This window comes from Pelmatolapia mariae, linkage group LG4, assembly GCF_036321145.2.
Source record: "Pelmatolapia mariae isolate MD_Pm_ZW linkage group LG4, Pm_UMD_F_2, whole genome shotgun sequence".
Lineage (NCBI taxonomy): Eukaryota > Metazoa > Chordata > Actinopteri > Cichliformes > Cichlidae > Pelmatolapia > Pelmatolapia mariae.
The window spans coordinates 21,038,684-21,060,117 of NC_086230.1; the positions used below are offsets into that span (position 1 = coordinate 21,038,684).

A 21,434-nucleotide genomic window follows, 5' to 3' on the forward strand; every position below is an offset into this window, starting at 1 on the left:
TAAGTGCTCTATTTATTTTTACTAACTGGCTACCCACCAGAGGCCTTTAAGTTTGCTTAAAAGTTGATCCAATTAGATTTCCAATATTCATATTATTTAAAAGATTCTCAAAAAAATGTTGTAAATCAGTTATGTGATCATTTGCAGAGGAATGGTTAAATGGAATGGATACAATCTTGAATTCACCATGGCACCGAAACAGCACTAGTAAAGGTTACTAATGACCTTCTTAAAGTCTATGACTGTGGACATTGCTGTGTGTTTGTCCTCTTAGACTTCAGTGTTGCATTAAATACTGTTGATCATGTTGAACATTTTACGACTTAAACTGAAACGCAGCACTGGCATTAAAGGAAATGCTCTGCACTGGTTTGAATTGTATTTATCCGATTGGAGTCTATCAGGAGCCAACACTACTCCTCTTTTATACTCTCTACATTGGCTCCTAATAGATTGTGTTTTATTATATCCCTTTTGGCTATTATGGCACTTAATGTTCTTATTTATTTTACTCATTTTGTGTATAACACTTTGTGACAGTCTATGAAAAGTGCCTAATAGATCAGCTTTACTTGCTTAACTTTACTTCTAAAAGCTTCCTGAAAAATGTTCTGCTTATCCAGAAGATCATATTCTCACATATTTCCAGATTCCTTTCATTGGCTTCCTCTACACACACACACACACACACACACACACACAAACCTTGAATATACAGGCCACATCATGTCTTAAAGACTTCACAGTACTATATTACCACAATGTGAGCACTTAACTATTAGACTTCAGCTTTCAGGCCCTCGTCTGTGGAACCAGCTCACAGTTTGGATTCAGGAGACAGACACTGTCTCTACTTTTAAGGCTAAAAACTTTCCTTTTTGATAAAGCATATAGTTTGGGCTGGATCAGGTGAGCCTGAAGCCTCCCTTAATTATGTTGCTAAAGACTCAGTGTGCTGAGAGGCTTCCCATGATGCACTGACCATTTCTTCTTCATTTCGGTGCCCATGTATTTATACAGTACGCCACTACTGCATATTATTAATGCTGGATTACCTATCTTCTTTGATAACATCTACAAAGTGAGCATCACTCCTCTCCCTGAAGTTCTTGGATCGCAGAGGTAAGAGCGCTGAATGATCCATCCCCATGGCTCCTCCGCTCCATGTCTTCTTCTCCTTCTCCTGCAGCATCTCACACAGTGACGTCTGGCTGTTGGTCAAAGCTTCTAACCGAGGACTAAGCAACCCGTTTAGAGCCTTGGGGGTGCAGCCTGCAGAAATCACTGGGGAGCACTTCAAATTTGAGGCATCCTGAGGTGAAGAGGTGAAAGAGGTACTCGACTTTACAAAGAAGAAGGTGTGATAGTGCTGTGGAAATGGGTCAGAAATAGTATGAAGGAGTCTGAATAGGAAATATGAAAGTTACAGGCTGTGCTTCAGCTGCACCAATTTAAATGGTTGTCTCTGTGGCACAGTTCATCTGGGACCCATAGAGTTCTACTTCTTTGAACTATTTTTGAGACCTTTTTTAGCTGCCGGGTATGTGTAAATGAAAGATCACTATGTGCCAATATTTGCTAGAACCATAATGACAAAAAGTAGACTAGACTACGAGTCTTTCCAAATGTGAAAGTCAGACAAATAACATTTCGACTGTTTAATATTGTTTTCTCTGTTTTGTTAAGGTGGTATCAACTAGCTAACCTTGCCACTGTTGGTCTTGTGGTCGTCATGGCAGCCATTGTGCACCATGCCTTCTTCCAGGACCTGATCCTCCCCTGCTATCAGGGCCACGCTGCAGGAAAGACAGGGGGACTGTGGGGTGATTAGACGGGTGACACAGAAGGAAAGGGAGTAGAGAAGAAAGGAAGAGAATTCATGAAGTAAGTGATGCAGATCAAGCAGAGCATACGAGCTGATAAAAATACAACAAGATACATTGGTGTGATGCAGCTTTGCTGTGAGGGCAAAAGAGCTAAAATGTGTCATTTAAAGGCAAAGCAGGAACACTAACATGTTTTTAATTAATCTAACAAACTCTGAAACACTTATGATAGTATGTTTCAATGTTTAAAAAACAGTGATGGCAATAAAAGAGTTAACAAGTTGTGTGTAGGAGGTCTGCACTGGCTCAAGGTCTTTATTTTCAGGCGAGTGTGTCTGTGAGAGCGAGAGATCTGTGTGATACTTGTTGTGCTATGACTGACCATGACACAGAGAAGCACAAGGTGCCATGAAGTAGTACTGTGCAGCTTAAACAATGTAAATACAAAGAGATGGCAAATAATGTACACCTACTTGTCACATTAAAAAGATGGAAACATTTGTGATTACACCTGCCGTTCAGGTTTCATCCTTTCACCTGCTCACAGTTATTAAGCTTTTTTTTTTCTAAGATGTCTTATCCTTCAGTGTGAGACTCATCCAGATTTGTGTGAGAGCTACGCTGAAGATGAAAAGCTGCAAATGAAGAAGTGATCAGTGGTAGGCAGACAGGTTTTGGCAGTGCTTCCAAGCAGAGGGGAGAAGCCAACCCCACTTTCCAGCCCTACCTCTTCTACCACTCACATGCCTTCCTTTTTTCTCTACTGCACCTTCACTCTCTACCTGTCCGGGTAGAGATAAAAGAGCTGTGCAGAGATCGCGGGGTGCAAACAGATGATTAATTTGGGTGAATTTATGCCACAGCAGTAAAGGTTTTTGAGGCTAATTAATAAAAAAATTATGTGTTAAGGGTTTTGATGAGTATATTATGGCGGTACAATTTTGGCAAATGTGAAAATTTCCCTTGAAGGCAGAAATAAGGAAAACATCGGCGATGGACACACAGGTAGGTCCATAAGTATGTGGACAATGACACAGTTTTCATAGTCTTGCCTCTGTACACCACCATAGGGGATTTTAAATAAAGGACCAAGATATGATCAAAGTGCAGACTTTCAGTTTTAATTTAAGGCGTTTAACAAAAGTACAGAATTAACTGTTTAGGAATTACAGCCATTTTTATACGCAGTCAGACAAACTAAAATTATTATGAATATAAAGATTGTTCTAATATTTGGATGAAAATCCTTTGCGGTCAATGACTGCCTGAGGTCTACAATACATGCTGTTTTTCTTCCCTTGAGATGCTCTGCCAGGCTTTTACTGCTGCTTGTTTATGTGTCTTTCTGTATTCAGTTTTGTCCTCAGTAACTGAAAAGCATGCTCTACTGGGCCAAGATCAGATGACTGTCTTGGCCATTAAAGAATATCCAATTTTCCAGAATATCCAACACCTTCTCGAACCACCTGCCTCCTCACCTTCCTGTCAATTAGATTTTTTTCTCCAACACCTAACCAGTGGCTCACCCCACTGCTCGTTTCCCATGCATCCCAAGTAAGCAACTCTGAAACATTCACTTAGCTCATTACTCTGGTGCTCACCCATGCCGTAGACTGGAAGTAACTCTCATCTCTTCTCTCCTAGAGTTGCTGTTCTGAGTTACCAGAGACTCTTTCCAGCACTTATCCCTGTGAAAAAACCTTCCAGTGTAATAAACTCTGTGAACTGTGAGCTGTTGTCTCCCGGGTGTTGCTTTAGAGTCCATTTCACAGTTACACCTTTCATCATTCGTTAATCTTGGTTTCATCTTCCCAAAGAAGGTGTCTTTGAATATAGACTTTGACAATGATATGATTTTTTAACAGTACGTTTCCTAACCATGGCATTAATTCTATCATTACTTTAACTGTCTTGTGTGGTCTTTCGGGACTTTTTGGTGTTGCTGAGCTGGTCAGTGCATTCAGTGTTTTTAACAACGCATCAGATTGTTGAACTGTCCATTGAATTTTTCTCTCTCTCTTCTCGTTTTCGTTTTCAGCAACAATGATGGTCCTCCTTCGCTTTCATCTGCATCTCTTCAGACCTCATATGGAGTGTCAGTTAACGGCTAAATGCAATCTCAACACTTGGAATCAGATTGAGATATTACATCTGCTTTGTCTGTCCCCTAAGGCTGACAGAATTGTCCCAGAATATTGATGGGACGGGTCTCACTTGGCCATGAAACAACTATCCAAACGTCCTCTGAAAAAAGGGGAACTATGTATAAAAATGGCTACGTTTGTTAAACCTCATGAATTAAAGCTGGGAGTCTGCACCTCGTCACACTTCACTTGTTTAAGTTTTTTTAATCCACTGTGGGGTTGCACAAAGTCAAAAATTACAAAACTTGTGTTACCAGCCAAATACTTATGAACTGTATGCGATTAGCACTATAATGCTGCCTGCATTTTTGTTGCATAACTAATATGATTAGACAATATCTCTGTGTTTATGTTCAGATTCATACTCTTTAGAATTGAATATGCAGTGAGGTGCCATGCAAACAGAAGCATATTTGATAGAACCACTAAATATGAAGAGGAAAATTAAAAAAGATGCTCAAGGTTAAGCTTATGTAAAAAATATGGATGTTTTGCATGGTATGGATCAAAGCAATTCTGTTTTTTAGGTCCTTTAACACAAGACAATAGAAAGCTCAATGCACGCAAAAAGAAAAATGAAAATATTTATCAAAGCTCCTGATACGCCTACACAAAAACACAGAGCAAAGATGAACATCAAAGAGACTGTGGCAGAACATAGAGCTCAGTGTTCTTCCTCAGGCAATATAGCTGTACAATGATAGATGAGCCCAAGAAAATATACTTATATATTTAACAACAAAGCTGATTCCCTTAGAGACGGCAACTTACCTTGGCTCTGTCTTGGGGAAGGGTGCAGGCCGAAGGGGCTCCATCAGGCGTGTGCACTCTGGACGTGGGACAGCGAGGATCTGCTTGCTCCGTCCCAGCTAATCCTATTTGGGAACAGGTACAGACGGAATGAGCCTCCATCTTCCTGCCAGAAATCAGATAGGTCTTTAGGCCTGAAGAGAGAAACAGAAACAAATAAAGAGAGGATGTCACTGACAGATCAGTTCTTATTCCCAGATGTAACTGGAACAGGCCTGAGTCGGGTTTAGTTGTTCTTTTGTGGATAAAAGTATAGGCAGTTGTGGAGTTGTTTTAGGAGTCAGCAGAGGGTTTGTGGCCAGAATAAATCCCCACAGGGAATTATGCGAAGTTGGAAAATTCAAGTTTGCAGACATGATCCTTTTTCGTTTCCCTACACGTTTACAAAACATTGTCATCATTTTTGATGCATTTGTGCAGGTCTTTGCATTTCTCTGTCATTTCAATACACACAGTGTGAAAAAGACTAGCGCTTTGATACCAAGTGACATCATCAGAGGCTGAAAAAAAGTTCACTTATTTTACCAAAACTAGAAAAAACAAACAAAAAACCCCAAAAAGAAACATTTGAGACCTAAACTAGTAGGTCACAATGTAATGGTTAATATCCCAATGCCATATCTATCATTTCCAGTTGATATATACAAACAAGTAAAACTTCTTTCAAGAGTCACTTTTCCTGCTCACAATCATGCCTTCTTCATGTGAAAACAGCATTTTGTTTTCTAATATTTGTCTAATATTTAAATGTTTTTGATGATCTGAAACATTTAAGTGTGACAAACATAAAAAAAAATAGAAAATCAGGGAGGGGGCAAACACTTTTTCACAAAACTACATTTCTCAACTATTCCCCCATCGCCCGAGGAAGTATTTCTGTATAGCAATTTCTGAATTAATTCCATTTCTCCTTCTTGATCTTGACCTTCTCCATAATGAGAAATGTAATCTTTCATATATGCGTAATATGGGTGCATGTGCATGTAAGTGTGGGTGTTCATGTATTCCTGTCCGCTGACCATGAAACAACCAAATATTTGAACACCTGCTTCCTCCTGCCTCTATCAACATGTCCATTTCCATTACTCCTGCGAGTTATGTGTATTTGTATGCAACCCCTTACCCAAATTCTACCACCTGAACTAAGCAAGACATTGACAAACAGAAGTAAAGGGGAGATAGGAAGTTTTCATTAACTTTTGACAGTATTTTAGTTGCTTATCTGACATGCAGGATGCCAAAGGATGGTGTATTTCAATCCTGTAATCTTGACTACAGATACATATACCACCTCACATAGAAACAGACATCCTTTACATGGTAACTGCACAGATATACAGACAAACACTCAACGCACCTTTACCTTTTAGCCAGAAACAAGGGTTTTTCAATCGTCCTCACTGAGAACAAGCAACCCAGGTGTGTGTGACTGAACTTTTCATTTTTCCTCTTTGCTGTTGTGACACGTCATAGCCACACTAACAGGTTATCTGTGTTTGTCAGCAGCATAGGTTAGTACCTGCAACTGTGTGCTTAGCCACATAATTCAGCTGTCAGCGAAGCTGCAGCCTCAGGCTCTGAGCATTGTCTGCACTAAGTACTTCAGACAGGCCTGCCACTGGCTCTGCTAAGCCACCCTGGGGCTCCACTCTCTGACACACACACACACACACACACAAACCACACGTGTGCCACAAGGGAACAAAGTCTCAGTTTAAGATGAACACACGAATTAAGAAGCAAGACACAAAAATAAGAATGCATACAAAAAGATCGACGTACAGTTTATGAAACACTCACAAAAACAGCATCGCTAAACACCTACACACTTAGTAAAACACACATACACAAAGCAAGCAGAAGTATAGATGGATGACTTCACTGTAGCTGGGTGGATAGTCAGGTGGATGAGATTCAAGGACGGGAAATGAAAGCGGTAAACAGCAGTTACAATGAACCATTTCCCCGCATCAGTGATGCAGAATGGCACAGCAGATGAGGAGAGGCAGCAGGGAACTGAGGAGAGCTTTTGACTGCCTCCGAAAATGAAAATGTGCGAGAGTGAGTGTGTGAGAGTGACTGTGTGTCAAAGACAGATCCAGAGACACAAACACACACACGCACACACAACACTCGCACGCAGCATGACTGATTTCATTAGTTTGCTAATCAAATCCTACCCTGCCTCCCATTATGACACACCGTCTTCTGCTTCTGCTGATGGGTCAACTAGGTTATTTTCCCCTTCTCTTTCTGTTTCTCCTGTCTTCTTTTATCCTTTCTCATCAGTATCTCTGAAGCAGAAATGAGTTCCAGTGACATGCAGTGTTCTCACAACTTCCGCAAGTCATCCTGGAGTGACGTAGGTAAGGTAGAAGAAGATGCCTCAAATGACTTTGAGTGGAGATATGTGGTGTAATTGTTGCCTTGCCTTTTTATTGACATTTTCACAACCCAGATTGGGAGCCTTTGAGTCAGAGAGAGTGCCAGATTTTCATTATTTATTAATATATTTATACTCGCAATTAATGCAAATCGTGCAGTAAAAGCAATGGCGCCCGCTGAGTAATAATAAAACTGCATATTATTGGAACCAACCCAAATTCATCTTAACAGAAATCCCTGGACCATTTAGCCTCTATTCCCAAATACTGTGAAAGCTTATTAAAAATAATGAGGTATGTCAAGACAGAAAATGTGTGTAGCAACAAATTACTAGACAGAAAAGATAAAAGGCAGAGAGAGGAGGTTTGCCAGTGCAAAGAAGATCGATCCATTATCACTCCACTTCAGAAAAAGTCAGGGCGACACATATTTTTCTTTCTGTGCTAGAGCAGATGGTCTGTTAGTTTAGAAATTTAAAGAAGAGGTGATGCAACACAGAGGCAAACATGCTCCTATCCCGACACTGTTAAATGTGTTTCTAGCATCAAATTCAAATTTTCTTTTGTTTTAATAGAATAAAATGTTTCAGTTTCAATGTGGCTAAGTTATCTCTTTACCATTTTCAATTTAAGCCTCTATTTTTTTAAATATTTTGCTTCCCAGGAGCCAGACCTACTTTTAATTTTAAATGTAATTTTTAAAAAATGGTCTATAGCAATAGTTCCTTGGACTGCTTTTTCACTCATTTTCACTCCAGTCTTTGAACCATTTTCAGAGGAATGTTTTTTGGTTTGTTAAGCCACTTAACCCTGACCTTTGAATTATTCAAGCATAAAAAAGGGACCTAGCTAAAGAGGATGAACCAGTGTTGTGTTTAAATATGACAGATAACGTAGCAAATCTTTAGGCACTTTGCTACTAGCAGCTTGACACAAAAATATTTTTTTGTGAATATATTTTTGCCACAACAACATGATTCCCAAAGGATCATTAATAGAAATACAAAAGAAAGAGTAGAAAAGAAGAAAAGGCTAAGGTATGCCAAATTACACAAGTCCTGGACTGAAAATCGGTGACAACAGGTCTGATGGGGTGATGAACCCAGAATAAATATATGTAAGAGGTCAGGAGAGAGGTACAAACGTGAGTGTATACAGCCATCTGGAAAACACAATGGAGGCTCAGTTGGTCTGGGGCTACATTTCAGCCAGTATTGATGGAGCCTTATGAACACAGAACAGTACCATCAGAGTTTGGTCCACTACACAACACCATCTGGAAAACATCTGATTAGCAATGGCTTCATATTTTAGCATGGCAATAACCCCAAACACACTGGCAATGCAATTAGAGTATACCTGGATAGAAAAACACACAACAGAAGACTATCAGTCATGGACTGGCCTCCCCAGACCCCGTACATAAACATTATTAAAGCAGTGCGGGGTCATCTTGACAGAGGAAGCCAGACAACAGAAGAGCTTTGAATGTCTTTAAAGGAGCCTGGAGAACTATTCCTGAAGACTGCTTAAAGAAATTAGATGAAAGCTGCCTAAGTGAGTTCAGGCTGTGTTGAAGAATAAAGGTGCTTGTATCAAATATTGACTTTCAAGGTCATTAGAATTGTACAAACCACCTCACACCTCCCAGCAGCCAAGAGAGAAGAGGAGCAAGATGAACAAACTGCCCAGGCTTGCAAAGTTTCCAAGTATGTTATCAGTGTGGTTACACGAGATTTTATGCAGCTTTGTGTGCCTGCTCCTGACCACTTGAGGATAATCTGTCATCTAACCTTGTAGCAGCTGAAATTGCACTGTCAGCCAGTAGAGTGTGGCTCTGATAAGCAGCTGGATACATAGCTCACTTCATTTAATAGGGTCCAATATCTTCATAGTATAGCTGCACTCTAAAGTCCTCGTGGCAGGATAAAAGGTCAGGAAACGGTGAGATCCAATTGATTCTTTCCTGCTGTGTAGGTTTTCAGTACATCTGTCACTCTATGTACATTTGTTTGATGGTCTCTTAGGCAGGTATGTGATTGTGCTGGCCCTTCTACATCTCCCATGACCTTGGGTTAATTGAAGAGCATCATTAGCGGCAGCCTCTGGGCGGTATGGGACTTCAAGTGTCCTGTCTTCTGCTATCAGCTGACAGGGAACAGTAGATAACCTTTCCCCATGAGAGCCTAGTTACATTATCTCCCTCTCCAAGCCCTTTTGTTCAGGACAGAGGAGGGTGAAATGAGAAAACACTTTGCAAACAAATAACATCATCAGCCCTACTCCTCCCTTCCTCTCACCTCTTCATGGCACGTCCAAGCTCTCGTGGGACAATAGCCACCTCTGAGTGTCTCAGTGCAGAGGTTGGGTGTGCCAAAAAAACATGCAGAAAAAAACGATAAATGAGCACACACACACAAACACACTGCGGTGGTCATTTCAGGCACTCTTAATGTATCCATCTGTGCAAAGAGAAGGACAACTAAATTGGAATGCGAACATTAAGTAACAAAAAGCATAGATGCCACACACTCTTACACTGTCCTATATGCAACAAGCAGAACATAGAGGGAATAGGACCAAAGAAAGACAAATCATTATTATAGAAAAACACCCCTCCTGCTTCCCCACTGGGATATACAAAAGTAGAAAAGAAGAACAGATAATTCACATTGGGAAAAAAATAGCACATGAATGCAACAGGTACAGTAGCCATAAATATAAAATGTTCTGGACATTTATCACAAAGCAACACCTTTTTCTTTCAAGTTCCATTTGCAACCCAAGTGGGACTCAAAAGCCAATGCTGCAGTCCCAGGGAGGTTTATTAAAAGCAACCGAACACAAAGGGCAGCAAAGAGGGAAGGAGTGTTGGCAGATTTGCTGGAATCAGCACACAAACACACACTCTCTCACACACACACACACACACACACACACACACAAACCTATCATGCGGCTGATCTTCCCATAATGACAGGTTCACTTTCCGGGGCCAGGTATCTGAGCAGGAGGGCAGTCGAACAGGTGGTGCAGAGAAACTAGCACTGCTAGGCTGGGCAGTTCTCCATGCCATGTTGGCACTACCAATAAGAAGCGTCCCTTCCTTCTTCCTCTGTGTCTCCGTCCAGAGATATTCTGTACATCCTGTCCCCGGTAAAGGCAGGAGGAACAACAGGAAATCTTTCCAGCATGGCAGGCTGCTTGGAAGAATGTCATTACTCTGGTGTAGTGGACAGCCATAAGAGGTAGAGATTAGTTTAAAAAGAGGAAAAAAATGTAAAAGGATAGATTAAGTCTTTGAGTTTGTTTGTGGTGGTAGTGGGTAAAAAGTAATTTGTGAGTGAATCTATTCAGTCAGAAAACATAAATCACATGTATGCATTTTTCATAAGGAATCCCACAGGGACTCAGCTGTCATTTCTGTCAGTAAAGGAGAACAGTGAATTTGCGTACATCTCTATGCCCAGCATCCATGGGAGACTGGGAAGGAAGGTAAGTGGTGGCCTTCTAGTTGTGCTGAGCCAGTATTTTTTCTGAGATTTTAAAGGACAGGTAGGCAGAATTATTTCCAATGTCAAGGTAGGAAAGACTTCCTCCTCTGTCAGAGAATGTCAGAGACGGTTAAAGAGAGCGGGTTGTTTCACATGCTGACTTTGCCAATAACACATCCTCTTCTGAATAATATATAGGACAGGTTTTTTAAACATTGCTCCATTTACTACGTGCACCAATCAGCCACAACACTAAAACCACTAGAATTGTGTCTGCCCGTTCGTTCCACCAAAACAGCTGTGATGCATCGCAGCACAGATGCTAGCCCTCCAGAGGGAGGTCTGGCACTGGAATAGTGGCAGTTTAGTTGGGTTGCTAGTTGGTCCTCAGTGGACCTGGCTTGTTTTGGCACATCCCATGGGTGCTCGGTTACGCTGGGATCTGTAAGCAGATCAATGCAGTCTGCTTTTTCAGAGACATAAGAGAGAATTCATAAGAGAAAGACATAGTACTTAAAATATCCTGAATAACAATCTAAGAATTCTGCAAAAGCAGAGACGGTTGTAAAACTTTTCAAAAGATTTTAATTACATTTGATTAGCAATTTGATATAATGTACTGTGCAAAGGTCTTGAGCCTTCCCAGATTTCATTATGGGAAATTGGAAATAGGCGCAGCGATTTATTGAAAAAATAAGTATATTTTATATTATATATTGCACTTTATCAGGCTTTTCATCAGACCGTGATGAAGACTTAGAGTCAATAGGACTGAGTTTGCATCTGCCCTACCAAAGAGCACCTTCTAGATAAGCTTTTAGAGCACACAGCACTTCCTTTTTTGGTTCTTGACAGCCACCATTCCACTGAGACAATTTCTGACAAGGCTTTAGTGAACAGTAGATGGATCAACTGAAGGGTCAGATGCATCTCTCAGGTCCTGTGTCAGGTCTTCGTTGGAGTTTTCTTTTTTCTCAGCAGTATGACTGACACTGTTCACCTGCTGCTGCTTGGGATGAATCTTCTTTATCCTGCAATTTGATCACTTTCCTCAATTTTTTTAAATGTACACAATGACAAGATATGCCAAGTTTTGGCTAATAGCTCACAGAGTCAACTAAAGGACTGTGAACAAATTATGTTTTTCCAACAGGCTTATAAAGTTCCTCAGAATCAATTTTAAATTGTTTTTTTTGTTAAGTTTTCTGTTATGTGTACATATAACACTCGTATTATTCATAGGTGACGTTAAGAAGCTTAACAAACTAACAAACCAGTGAAATGAGTGGAGTGAAAACGAGTATAAAAAAAACAAAAAACAAAAAAACAGCCAATGTGCAAAGAAAAACTTTAAAAGACCTTCAGAAAGCCTGGAGAACTGTTGCTTGAGACCACTTTAAAAACTAAATTAAAAATTTGAATAAAGTCTGGCTCCTTTCAAGCACGATACGAAAAATCAGGAGTGGCTCAAGACTTTGGAAAAGTGCAGAATGTAGTTTTTATGCAGGACAGGGAACTCTACTGTCCTGCTCATGAGGCTGCTGCTTTAAGGAACTGCCACTGTATACATAAGCAAGCATGTCAAGCAAAATCATCACTCTCATCTGCATGTGTTGCACATTGCCAGTCTTTCCAACAGCAACAACACATTATCAGTGCCAAGCATTACGTTTTGCAGACGGGGATACAAATAAACCTGTGCCTTGCTTGTACACGTCAAACTCAGTGAAGCCCAGCTAAATCAACAGAGTTTTTCTCAAACACTCAGAGATGCTAGATAACCGAGAGTGACCTCTCGGAACAAGTTGCATAAGCCTGTACTCAAAAAAAAAAAAAAAAATGAAGAAGAAACAGCGGGTCTTGCACACCACCTGGGCCTTCTCAGCATTTGCTTCCCAGGTTCAGGACAAAAATATGTCACTATACTGAGACTCGCGTCAGAGTACTTCTCTGCTTACACACAAACACACTGTCCCAGCACAACAAGTCATTCTGAGGCCTTTCTTCCCGTTGGAATCTCTTAATATCCTTTTCCGTTCTCTTTGTTCCACACAGGGGTGGCACTAACACTAAATTTCCACATTTGGTCTGGGCTTTTCTTTTTTTTCTTTCTGAATTCAGTCGGGCCCTACCACAGCTCACTCAAAACAACAATAGAAACACTTGACATCTCTCCAAAGTCTTAACTCTCGCTTGGCTGTGTCTGTCTCTTACGCTCTCCGCACTCTTTTTGTATTCTGTGCCTACGATCCCTCCATCCCCGACAATCCCATGCTGCCGCGGTCTACTGGCAGATACAGTTGACATCCCTCCAAAATTCTTAACAACCCCCCTCCTTTGCTCAGTGGCCTGTATTTTCTGCCTGTTTTTGTCAGTCTTGCTGTAGTTCACTGTCTTTCTTTGACTTGCCCGCTCTCTCGCTCTCTGTCACAAATCCAAATATCCTCCATGTTCTTTTGTGTTCACAATGATATCCGCCTGCCTCATCGCCACATCGGCGTAGAGCACTCTTCTCCACAAAGAAGCACTCCGACTGACATCGTCCCAAAAGCTCAGCCTCACTTTCCATCTTCTGCTTTTTACCTCATCATATTTCACACTTCACCCACCCACACACACACACACACACACACAATGGAAGGTAATTCTCTCGTTCTTGCTCACATAATGGTGACCATATGGCTTCTTTGCCATTCAGCACGTCTGTCTACGCTGCAGAAATAGCCAAATGTGCAAGCTTTTCTTATGGAAATGCTTTTAATGTTCTTTTTTAAATCTAACGAACGAACATTGTTACATCAGTTCACCTACTTAACCTTTAACGCACCATCCAAAATGTTTTAACAGATAATGCACTTGATTCATGTTTTTATTTTATTTTAGGAAAAGTCACACTACTGCAAGCCTTCCAGTACACGTTTTTTGTTTAACTCTTTTTAAGTTTTTCAACCATCACACATACACCCCTTTTCAAGGTTTCACATATCAAAAGAAAATCGTCTGACCCATACCAGGTCATTTTTGTTCATCTCAGATGAACAAAAATGACATATTGCAATGTGGCATTATTTATTTAACAGAAACCAAAGAGCAGAAGCAGTGGGTGCACTTGTATTGTTTCTTCAGGAATTAAGAGGATAAGTAGCAATCAGCTGCCGCTGATCCAAATGCATTTGATTAATTGATCATCAGCAAGTGTGAGCACATCTATGAAAGCAGATGTTTTGGCAGTTTGCTTTTTTGGAGTAGTCGAGTGTTCAAGGAGGAAAGACATCAGTAATGTGATGAATGAAGCTATTGCTGCTGGCCAACAGTTGGGCATTTTCAAACATTTTGAAGTCCAAAATTCTGCAGTGAGAAAAATTGCATAGATTTAGGCACAAGTATCTTTCTTGTTAATTTTATTTTCTAACCTGGAACGCTTTCCCCATCTCCTCCAGTGTTTGCCTGTCTAAGCCCTTTCGCCTTATGAGAACCATAGGCCATTGATGACTCCCTGTACCCTGCCAGTGTACCTGGATCTTGGCAATCCCCAGTTTCTATTTTCCAGTCTAGAGGTGTTAGTGTTACCCCAACGCCTTTGCCTCAAGGGGAGGTAGTCCAAATTTGTCTGACTTTTACCCTTTGTTTTGTCCAGCATGAGCGTCCCTACCAGGAGCTCATGCTTCTGCTGGCATAGCTCTGCAGGTCATTAAAATACACAAGTCACCACACCTGCCGTGAAACGGCTGCATGGCAGGCAGAAAATAGACCCAAATGCAGGCCTCAGGAGACAAACTGAAAGTCATAAACAGCTTTAATGGTGAGCTTTCACAAAATACAAAACAACTGTAGGATAGTGAATCCAAAACTACAACTAACTAGGAGGCAGCAGGCAACAAAGGACTGGGGGGGAGGGGGAGTTAGGCAAATAAATAGACACCAGGTAATGAGGGGAGAGGAAACAGGTGGGTGGACAGCTGAAACTGATCACAGAAGATGAGACAAGGGAAGCAGAACTAAATACAAAACATGAGCGGCAACAGACCATCAAAATAGAAAAGAAAATATCACAGAAGCAAACTTGACAGAGAGACAGGGGACAAACAAATACACAGAACAGGAATACAAAAAAGGGGATTAACAAACCTATCACCAACTAAAGCAAACAAGGAACTAAAGGTACAAATTAAATAAATACAAGAAGAGCAAGAAGAACACTATAAACAGAAGACTAGGAGCTCAAACACGAATCCCATCTCAAACCAAAAGTTATGAACCCACAAAACAGAATGAACCTAAAGATCTATCGAATAGAAGCTGAAAACTAAATAACAACACCAAAAGGAAAGCATATCAGGCATAGGGAAATAACATAAAGCTAAATAACAGCAATACAGAATACAGGATGATAATGCAAAGACAATCAAAAATACAAACTTAGAGAAAACCTAAAAATCCAGAGAATTTAAAACCATGAGAACATGCTGGTATCTCCTCCAGTATTTCCTCCTGGCTGTGAAAAGTGCTGTTTGAGTCCTAGGAGCTAATGGTGTTCATCCTATTTATCACAATGTGATGCTAAAATATGCTGTCTGAAACTCAGTTCTCTTCATCCATTCTCTTAAATAAAACAAATAAAATGCCAACATCCATGAAAAATTGCACATTTAATTAATTGTCAGAAGACAGTCTCATAACTGAAATTCGATTTCATTACAGGCTGAACTATCTCAGCCAGAGATGCTATTGACCCACAGCTATGAGCAGCGCTCCCCTATTGATTAAACAGCGACCACATTTGTGGCTCCGGGTAAATGATCAAAGCAAACAGCCGACAGAGGCCAACCTCTCCCTCCCTTTCATGCGCCAGCTGTCTCACAAACTTTGCTAACTCAACATTTTGATTAATGGTGTCTTCACTGGGGGTTGATGACGAAAATTTGCTGGATCTTCTGCCGAGCACTGTGCCGCTCCCCTGAGGACTCTCTAACTAGAACAGGCAAGTGATACAGCAAAATTAAATGAGGATGCTAACTACAAATTCAGCTTACCCCAGAAACCCCTCCACTGTATATCGCCTGAGACAAACACAAAAGTCATGTATGCTTTTGCTTCTACATCCTCTTAACAAGTGTCATAATTAACAGTTGTGTTGCATTTCATATCTCAGTGAAGAGGAACAGTTTGATACGGAGGCTGCGAAGATAAACACTGCTGCAATGTCACAGCGTTGATGAAGGTGCCATTTGAAAAACAGCAGTTGCAGCAGTCTGACTCAACAATGAGACAGCAACAAGATGGAGGTTAGAAAAACTGAAAAAAAGAAGCATGGAGTAAGAGACAAATTCAAAGTGATGCAGCAAACAAAGGGGAATGACCTCTGTTGGGGATATATCAGGTACTTAACACACAAACACACACGTGTGCTGTAAGTCAGCAACAGCTTTAAAAGGTGACAGCAGAGGAATTCCCTGGGGCTCTGAAGTATCTGTACGGTGGAGCAGCTGACAGCGAGATAAATGCAGGACTGTCCCACACTAAAGCCAAGGCAAAAACCTGAAGCTAAGGCTGGGAGATCAGTTCATACACCAGAGAGACCAGAAACACCGGCAGTTTAAGGAAACATTGGTGATGATTTTTGCTCCATATCCATTTTCTTCCGTGTATAGAATCCAGGGTTGCAGGAGGGCTAGGTGAAAGGCAGCCCTCCATCCTGGACTGGTTGGTAGTCTGTCGCAGGGCTAGCACAGAGAGAGAGACAGCCAACCATTCACACCACATTCACACCTACGCCAACTTAGAATCACTAATTAACCCAACTCCATGCATGTCATTGGACTGTAGGAGGAAGTAGGAGTACCTGGAGAGAACTCGCAAACTCCACAGTGAAAAACATCGGCTGGCTGGTGGATACAAACCAATCACTGCACCACCACTAAACACTTAAAAAATTATTACTGTGAAGTGGAAGTTATGTGTTGTTAAAAACAACACTTCATACTAATTTCACTGATCTTAGTCATATTTCCTGTGAGGCCAAAACCTAATAGTTCATTCCTTTGTGCCTGTGGTGCTCACTTAATTACACATTAATTATCCTGTTAGAAAGACGCAGTGTTGCTGGAACATCCAGTCATGTGGACGTTGTTCTGGCCTGGTGAAGCTACTAAAGATTAGGCAGGTTTTTTTGTTTGTTAACATTATTTTTTTATTCTCTTTGCTCCTCCACAGGAAAGCAGGGAGAGAGAGCGGCTCGGACTCAAACCTAGATCGCTGTGTTTCAGCCTTCTTGCAGTCTGCTCAACCCGTGACCTAAACAGGCAACTCAGGCAGCTGGTTTTAATGTTGTGGCTGACGTACTGGCTCAGCCAAAAATGATTTTACAGTTGACATTATGTTAGCTCATATTTATGACTCTATCAGACAAACAAAACAAATACCAACTTGACATTTCTTTGTTAGGTTAAGCCTCGTGAATTCAACTGATGAAACGATGAGGATACACGATAGATTTAGGTTTGCTTTCTTCACATAGTCTTCATTCTTCCTGATTTCTTCTACCTTGATGAGATTCCCAGTTCCAGATGTACTGAAGCGTCCCCACAGCATAACGCTTCCACCACCACGTTTCACTGTGGGGAATGCTGTCCTTTGGGTTGTACATCTCTCCCTTCTTTCTCCAAATATATGCAGCATCTCTATGGCCAAAGAGCTCTAGTTTCATGTCATATGACCAGTATCTATAATCTTTCTCCAAGTTGTCCTTTGCATACTTGAGTCTGGCTTGAAGGTGTCTCTCTGACAGAAGTGGAGCTTTCTTTTGGTCTGTAGCCTTGCAGTCCATTCCTGTGTAGGGTTCCAGTGATTGTCTTCTTTCAGACTACAATTACTGACTTGGCTAAGCTATTCACTCATGTCTTGGCAGTTGTTCTGGAGTCTTTAGACACATCTCTCACTAGTTTTCTTTCCAGAGTCTTTGAAATCTTTCACTTCCTAACTCTGCCAGGCTTGTTCTGTACTGTGTGGCTCTCTTTGAATTTCTTGGTGATACTTCTCACTCCAGTTCTTGACACTTTTGTATATCTATCTCCTGCTTTGTGAGCATCAACAGTTCTTTTTCTCAAGTATAAACTGATTTATTTTGTTTTTGGCAAGAAGCTTTCTCAGGTGACAGCTCAAACTCTTGCTGATGTTTTTATACAGTGCGTAAACTGGAAGATAACCGTCAGTTTTAACTTAATTTTGCAGGTTTTGAATAAAGTTAAAGCACATCACTGCTGAATTCTTTAAGACAAAATTACACAACAGAAAATCGTTACACAAAAGTGAGACAAGGGTGACAAAAAAAAAAAAACTCAATGGGTCAAGAGGAAGGTCAAAAATATTACCGAAATGTCCTTAACAGTAACACAGGAAGGGTGTGAGAGACAAGCATTTCAAAATACTTCCGCATCCACTGAAAGGAGAGAGCTAAAATTGGCCTTAGACACTCTAAAGTGAATTTACCAGCTGCTAATAATAAAGAACTTCACCGCTGTGCATTCACAACAAACCCAAATATGCCCACAAGTTCAAACGGAGGAAAACACTTTTTTTTTTTTTTTTTACTTCATGCAGCACGCCCACACAAACGCGCTCCATCAATCCGTGCATGTTGAGTACGGTAGCAGGCTTAAGCAGGCGCTGACTCCCCGTCATCTTTCATCATTCATAATTCATATAGCCATTTATCACACACTCACTCCCGCTGTGCACACTAACAAGTCACTACAGCACTACAAACATGGAAAGGGTGTGGCTGTATGTGTGGGTGATTGCATTTAGCGTGCTCAAATCAAAAAATAAATAAATAAATTGCAAAAGTAGGTGTTTTGTGACTGAGAGGTGCGCTGTGGGTGGACTGAGAGGTTGTTGTGTGTCACCTTAAGAGTGAGCACCATCTGTCAGTGTCAGTAAAGGCTGGTGTGCATCTATTAAAAAGGAGTGCTGGCATTTTTCTGTACCCTTGAACACAAAGGGGGAAAAAAAAAAAAAAGCTTAGGATGCATCAGTGACTCATGATAACAATTTATCACCAGAGCGTCTGCAGAACCACGAGGCGAGCTAGCCTAGGCCGATAACACAGCTCACAACTCGCAGTGTACCAGCAGAGATCTAAATAAACAACCACACAGAGCACACAGTGGGATAGCAACAGCTGCAGAGAGACAAAAAAGAAAGATTCTTTTTTGTTTAACTTTCTTTCCATTTTTTTCAGGTTGTATGAATTTTTGAGCTCCTCGGAGTGCGTAATCTATTTGCGTAGGTGTCTTTTAGAGCTCAGGCAGTAAAGTATAGCCGCATGTGTTTGTCTTATTCTTGCTGGACTCGCACAAAAATAAGTCTTCGCATTGCTTTGACCGAAATATGAAAGCCAGAAATTCAGTTGAATGGAGTCAATTTGGACCCTTTCTCTCTGTCAAATCACCTGTCCTTCCATCTAAAAAGAGCCAGCTGACCCTCACCTCTTTCAATAGCCCGTTGCCATGGCAATTAGCCTTTGCAGGCCCAGGGTGCACAGCTGGAGTAAAGCGCATGTGTGCGAGTGCGTATACCAGGGCGTCAAATAGCAATGTTCTACCAGAAGCCGCAGGCTGGATTCGGCAAATTACGTACAAGGTGTCAATTTTAGTGTCTTTGCTTTGACACCCAGGCCGTGGAAATATTAGACCAACACTTTAGGCTTTAGATAATACTCAAAAAGTACTGTAACTGCAGTGAGTGTTCAGCTGTCCACACTAAGTGGAAGTCTGATTCTCTCATCCTCCTCCTAACAGGCATGGAGATGTAAAGTCTTCATCGTATGTGTTGTGTTCAGGTTGGTGTTATGAGATACAGACACACAAAAGCCATTAACAAAACAGGAATCTATCCATCTGTCTGTCTCTCACTGGATCGGTTTTTTTTAATACCTTTCTTGCATGCCCTCTCCTTTTTTCTGCTGCTATTTCTATTCCGTGCTTCTATTCTGCTCTATTTTATTATTTCTTCACTGCAGGAGGGAACATTTTGAATGCAGGGAAATATACAAGCTGATCTTCTCAGCACATTTGCATATGTGAAAACTCCTGCCACGTAACAGATTGGCTTGCTGCATGCAATCATGGAAAACAGCCAGAAGATTGCTTTAAAAACTCTGGCTGTGTTGAAGAAAGTTTACATTATTATAAGCTATTGTGTTACCAGCCACTTTATTAGGTACACCTTGCTAGTTTGGACTTCTTTTTGCCTTCAAAACCGCCTTTATTATTCATGGCACAGATTTAAAAAGGTTCTGGAAACTTCTGGGATTTTGGTCTACAATGACATGACAGCACATGCTGCAGATTTGTCTACTTATCCATGATAAGAATCTAAAGGTGATCTGTTTTCAACCAGTCAATCAATCAATTAAAACAGATTATTATGGATTTGTTTTCATGTGGCTTTCATATGTACCTGTTTTCAGTGATATAAGTCTTTCTTTCTCTCTTTTTTGCCATATGTTTCAAGTGACCTATATTTGACAGCAGCACATTTAAAACTGAAAATTCTGTTTGTGGTGTACCACCCCAATATTTTTTGTGGCCCCTATATGGGCACCTCTCTGAATAATTTCTGGAGGTGCCCCTGTCCTGCTGACGATGGGTACATTGTGGTCATAAAGGGAGCAACAATACTCAGTTAGGCTGTGGCATTTAAACAATATTCAGCTAGTACTAAAGCCCCCCCCCCCCCAAAAAAAAAAATTCCCTAGACTATTACACTACCAAAAGACTGAACTGTTAATACAAGGAAGGATAAATCCATGACACACGGTGTGGTTTTCTGTGGCTGTGGCCCATCTGCTCCAACCTTTGACTTGTTGTGCGTTCAGAGATACTCTTCTGCATACCTCAGTAATAAGTGGGTATTTGAGTTACTGTTCCCTTCCTATCACAGCAGTCTGAGTATTCTCCTCTGACCTCTGACATTAACAAGGCATTTCAGCACAGAGATTTGCCGCTCATTGGATATTTTTCTCTTTTTTTGGACCATTCCCTCTAATCCTAGGGATGGTTGTGTGCAGCAGTACCTCAGCGGTTTCTTTAATACTTTAAGACCAACATGTCTGGCATCAACAACCATACCATGTTCAAAGTCACTTAAATCACCTTTCTTTACCATTTTGATGCTCAGTTTGAACTGAAGTACGTCCTCTTGACCACATCTACATCCCTAAATGCATTGAGTTGCTGCCACATGACTGGTTAAATGGATAATTGCATTAGTAACCAGTTGAATAGGTGTACCAAAGTAACCTGTGAGTATAGATAAATAGCTTTATCTCTGGTCTTTTACAAGGTTGTTACTTTAGGATATTAATAAATATTCCAAATGAAAAAAGTATGAGAAGGTATGAGAACTCTTTACATTATAGTTATAGAACATTGTTGTAACACACAATAAAGTTATGTTTACGGTCCTGCAAATCAGCACTCCCTCCATCCTCCACTACTCACAACCTCCTGAGTTATGGACTAATTATAGACAAATCTGTCCACAAACACCTCCACACATTAGTTCAATGCATGGCTCCACTACATTAGCTTACCTTCATTAAGCCTCCAGTTTAATGGTGGCTAATGAAGCAGCTGAAACAGAGGCCTGCTCTCCTCTTATACCAAAACAGATCCTACAATGACATCAGTATGATCAGAAATGACAATGCCTGCAACAGACAGCAGGTCTCCATTTCATATTTTTGACTCCTACTGAGCAAACCAAACACTTTGA

The 21,434-nt window shown here is 40.9% G+C and overlaps 1 protein-coding gene across 1 annotated transcript in view; it reads right to left on the reverse strand.

Annotated features, from left to right (window-relative positions):
- LOC134626233 (adenylate cyclase type 9-like) overlaps positions 1 to 21,434 on the reverse strand; it is a 42,094-nt gene that overhangs the window by 10,624 nt on the left and 10,036 nt on the right. Inside the window, exons 2-4 of the mRNA XM_063471852.1 lie at positions 4,742 to 4,914; positions 1,706 to 1,816; positions 1,056 to 1,312 (exon numbers count right to left, since the gene is read on the reverse strand). Coding sequence (XP_063327922.1) covers positions 1,056 to 1,312; positions 1,706 to 1,816; positions 4,742 to 4,914 — 541 coding nt within the window. The remainder of the gene's footprint in view (positions 1 to 1,055; positions 1,313 to 1,705; positions 1,817 to 4,741; positions 4,915 to 21,434) is intronic.